The sequence below is a fragment of the Mobula hypostoma genome, chromosome 2, assembly GCF_963921235.1.
Source record: "Mobula hypostoma chromosome 2, sMobHyp1.1, whole genome shotgun sequence".
Taxonomy (NCBI): Eukaryota; Metazoa; Chordata; class Chondrichthyes; order Myliobatiformes; family Myliobatidae; genus Mobula; species Mobula hypostoma.
The window spans coordinates 208,071,105-208,075,573 of record NC_086098.1 but is presented as its reverse complement, the minus strand read 5'-3'; the positions used below and the strand labels follow the sequence as shown (position 1 = coordinate 208,075,573).

Below are 4,469 nucleotides of genomic sequence, written 5' to 3'. Positions count from 1 at the left end.
AAACTCCATCTGCCATCTTTCAGCCCAATCTTCTAACAGGCCTAAATCTCTCTGCAAGCTTTGAAAACCTACTTCATTATCCACAACGCCACCTATCTTAGTATCATCTACATACTTACTAATCCAATTTACCACCCCATCATCCAGATCATTAATGTATATGACAAACAACATTGGACCCAGTGCAGATCCCTGAGGCACACCACTAGTCACCAGCCTCCAACCTGACAAACAGTTATCCACCACTACTCTCTGTCGTCTCCCATCCAGCCACTATTGAATCCATTTTACTACTTCAATATTAATACCTAACGATTGAACCTTCCTAACTAACCTTCCATGTGGAACCTTGTCAAAGGCCTTACTGAAGTCCATATAGACAACGTCCACCACTTTACCCTTGTCAACTTTCCTAGTAACCTCTTCAAAAAATTCAATAAGATTTGTCAAGCATGACCGTCCACGCACAAATCCATGTTGACTGTTGCTAATCAGACCCTGTCTATCTAGATAAACCCTGGCTTAAAAAAACATATCCTTGCTGTAAAGACTTTGCAAAGTGTCATGCAGAAGATAATGAAAATGTGGAAGAAGGTCTTGTGGTTGGATGAGACTAAAATGACTGGAAACAATAAGTAAATTAAAGGCAAAGTTGCAGAAATATGAAGATAAAACCAAATATAGTTCCTTTAGTTGTATGTTGATTTTAAATATAGCGTTACTTGAATGCATGCTGTCACCTATTCAGACAAAGCTATACTAATGTAAAGATTGGATTCGTGCTCCATTTATTCAAGCTATTTCCAATCTATTTTAACCACAATGCATAAACTTGAATCATATTTGGAATTATGTCCATTAACAGCAATTGGAACAATATATCAAGTGAGAATGTTTGCTAGTTTTTAAACAGATGTAAGCATTGGCAGTAAAAACATTTGTCTGATGTATCTTAATCCTTTTCTTTTGTTGCAGATATGCCCTATTGAGACATTCGAAAGAAAGGCAACAGCTTGATGGTCTGCAAAATTTGAAGTACTTTCCAAACATCACAGTTGAATTCTTGTATAAAAACATAACTGTAAACTTGACACCGGAGCTGGCTCCAGTGAGCGATTATTAAGTGATAATAGTCATAACGGATTAGTGAGGGTTAGGGTCCTTTTTCAAGAAAAAAAATGACGGATATATAATTTTTGCTGGCTAAAAAATCTGCAGTAACGCAAAGCAGGACTGTATAATCTTGAAGAAGACATCAACAAACTTGGTTATGCAGAGTTTTCTGTTCAATACCAGTGTAGAAAGAGCTGATGGATATGGAACATCAGGTTTGAAATTCATTATATCATGAACTCCATCAGTGTAACCTCTTATTCACATTTTTTCAGTTGGATAATAGAGCACCAACAGCCAAGTTAGAAACGTAAACTGATGAATCCAAGTAAGTTTCATGGTAATGAGTAAAACTGAATTTTAAGGCTGCAGAACGAGATGGAGATAATTACATTGCAGTGAGCAGTTGTTTTCCAATCATATGATTCAATTAGCTGAAAATCATGCCTTTTCCAATTTTTTTTATTCACTAGCATTTGTTAATTTACTTCCAGTGAATGATATTTTTTGTAAATAAGCTGTGAATTGCCAGATATTTTTTTATTTATAGTCGACTAAACCACAAAGTTTACATGTTGAGATCAATGCGTGTCAGATGCTATTGTAAACCAGGCACAGAATACTCTGGACATCACCTCTTTAGTTTTAAATGTGAGGGAGTTTGGTTAGTACGTGCTCATGTACATATGATTTAGTGATGTTTCAATTGTCTTTACTGCTACGCATTCATGCTGCTGAAATCCATGGATTGTTCTGTGTAAGTTTGTTATTTCAACTCTCGGCTCTTAATGTTTAAATCTGGTTGCTTCAGTTTATTTAGTGTAACTTTTTAAAAAATTTGAGTCAGCTATATTTTGTTTCAAAAGAACTGTGTGGGCCAATGATACCATGGCAATTTGTTATCAATTGGTAAAATGCAAGACTGGAAGTGTGGAATATTGTGGCAACATCAACTCTATAGTACTGAGATTCTCCTCTTCCAAAATGCGTTGTTTTGAGGGTCCAATTATCTCCTTTGATCCAAGGCAGCTGATAACTTTGATGTATCTGCCTGAATAAATCATGTATTTTCTTTGTCATTTCTACCAACCTACCCTTTCCTACCCACCACCTTAACTGCCACATTTGTGAAGGTCAGCTTTATCAAGTTGGTGCTAATGCCCATTTAAGTTAATAGCTTTTTGAAATATTTCTAGTATTAGATGTTGTAGTACACTACATTAGGATATGGAGTTATACTTAAGGTTCTTAAGAGTTTGTATCAAGGATAAATGAGGTATTTCTCCTTGTTGGTAGAAAATGATGAGCCTATCTGTGGCACTTTGATTTTTCTGCAGGGGTCTGTTATGCACACCAAGAGAAAGGATGAGCAACATAGAATGTCTTTTTTAAAGATATAATATGGACATGTATGTATCTGTATATTTTTGTATTCATCTTTGGTTTGCAATTTTTAATTGTTCATGAGCTCATCTACCAATGAATGGTAGTGACATCATGCAGACCCCATCCTCTGCAGTAAGGAACAATCCATGTGAATAAATTTCTGGGTCATGATCAGTCAGTATGAGAGGACATCTAAGGATGGAATTCATCCTGTCCATTGTTTTGTTTTAGCCTAAAGGTTGGTTTGAGTACATAACAAAATTCTTTTGGACTCAGCTAATTTTTTTGTTAAAATTTTCAAGACGGAATTTCATTCAATTAGACTTCTGTCCTTGAAAGGCTGTTAGCCTTATTCACTTGCATTTAAAGCTGATGTTTCACAAGAGTATTATATATATGCACATATATATATATATTTAAAGTTAGAGTATGATGCAGGTAGAGCGTGTGGCAATAAAGAAAATACCGATTGCTATTGATAGTGGTTCAAAATGATAATGTATTGCTGTTTCTGAAACCAGTATATTGCTTTGAAACAGAAAATAAGCTTAGTTGTGTTTCATTTTGATTATAGCTACATGTAACTATATTTTGTGCTTACCCCTCTTTTCTATTCTCCTACAGATTCTTGCATCCTTATTCCTATCATTCTCTCTTCTCCCCTTTGCCCCTTATCCCCTATTGTCACTCTCCTCCCCCACCCCCTAGCACCATCTCCAGACCATCCAAATGGCTTTGAAGCACTTAAATATATAGAGTTCATGGTTTGGTGTTTTCTATACTATTTAAGTTTTGTGTATTTCTGTAAAGGAGAACAAATTCATTTGCATGTCCCCATCTGCTAGCAAAAGCATCTTTCAAAAATGCAAAACTTGGTTGTCCATTGGGAATCTGCCGTAAGACAGAGAACACCCTAATCTACAAAGTATTACTGCTTGTGGTAATTTGCAATTATAATTTTTAATGTGACTATCAAGTGATTTGAACCATATTTTGGAGAATAAATATACGTTTCCATTATTTCATCTAAGGTTCCCTTTCCACAACAAACTTGGTTCATGCTGTGGCAAATCTTAGTTTCCCATTCTAGTCATTTCTATTGGTGCACCGGCCCCATCGTATACAAATATTTTCCATAAATAGCCCTGGGCAGACAAGTTAATAGAAGAAAGCCAGGAATCTTAAATTTTGACAGAACACTGCAGGCGGTTGTGCAAAACACTTAATACAATCTTTTCTCCAATGTTGGCATGAATTGTTTATAAAATATTGTTTATTTTATTTGTTGTATCGTCTAGTTTTTGCATGTTTCTAAGTAGAGCTGGACAAATCAGCAAAGTTCTCAACCTGTGCACTGAAAAACATCAAAGTATTACTTCTCACCTCAAAGCCTTCTGTCTTTCACATGTTTGATCATTTGTTTATACATTTTTGTATTAATTTATGGATAATTTTCAATAAAAAGTGACATCTAATGAGCTTGTGTAGCACATCAGTAATTCATTAGACTATGAATTGTTCATTGTACTGCTCAAAATAAGTAAACAAAGATGTTATGAATTTAAATCATTCTATGACTAATTGTGTCAATGTAATGTCATAGAAGGTGAACTAAATGAGCCATATTTAATTGTAGAACTATGAATATTTGGTTACATAGTTTCCTCAGCAACATTACAGGATTGAAAGATTCATGTTCAGTAGTTGTTCTTGTAACCATTTTGAACTGATGTTCTACCAAAATCTGTGGTGGTAGGAGAGGACGAGGAACCCTATCCCTGGTAGGGTGGCGGATGGATGGGGTGAGGGCAGACAGGCAAGAAAAGGAAGCAATGCGGGTGAGGGCAGCATTGATGGTGGAAGAAGGAAAGCCCCTTTCATTGAAGAAGGAGGACGTCTTTTTAGTTCTGAAATTAAAAGCCCCGTTATGAGAGAAGATGCGGCAGAGATGCTGAAATTGAGAGAAGGAG

At 35.8% G+C, this 4,469-nt stretch overlaps 1 protein-coding gene across 5 annotated transcripts in view; it reads left to right on the top strand.

The window, feature by feature from the left end:
• LOC134342833 (beta-1,4-galactosyltransferase 5-like) overlaps positions 1–4,002 on the top strand; it is a 90,695-nt gene extending 86,693 nt beyond the window's left edge. For all 5 annotated transcript variants that reach the window (XM_063041446.1, XM_063041447.1, XM_063041448.1 and 2 more), the window contains exon 9: positions 976–4,002. In XM_063041446.1, coding sequence (XP_062897516.1) covers positions 976–1,123 — 148 coding nt within the window. In that variant the 3' untranslated portion in view covers positions 1,124–4,002. The remainder of the gene's footprint in view (positions 1–975) is intronic.
• The last annotated feature ends 467 nt before the right edge of the window (positions 4,003–4,469 follow it).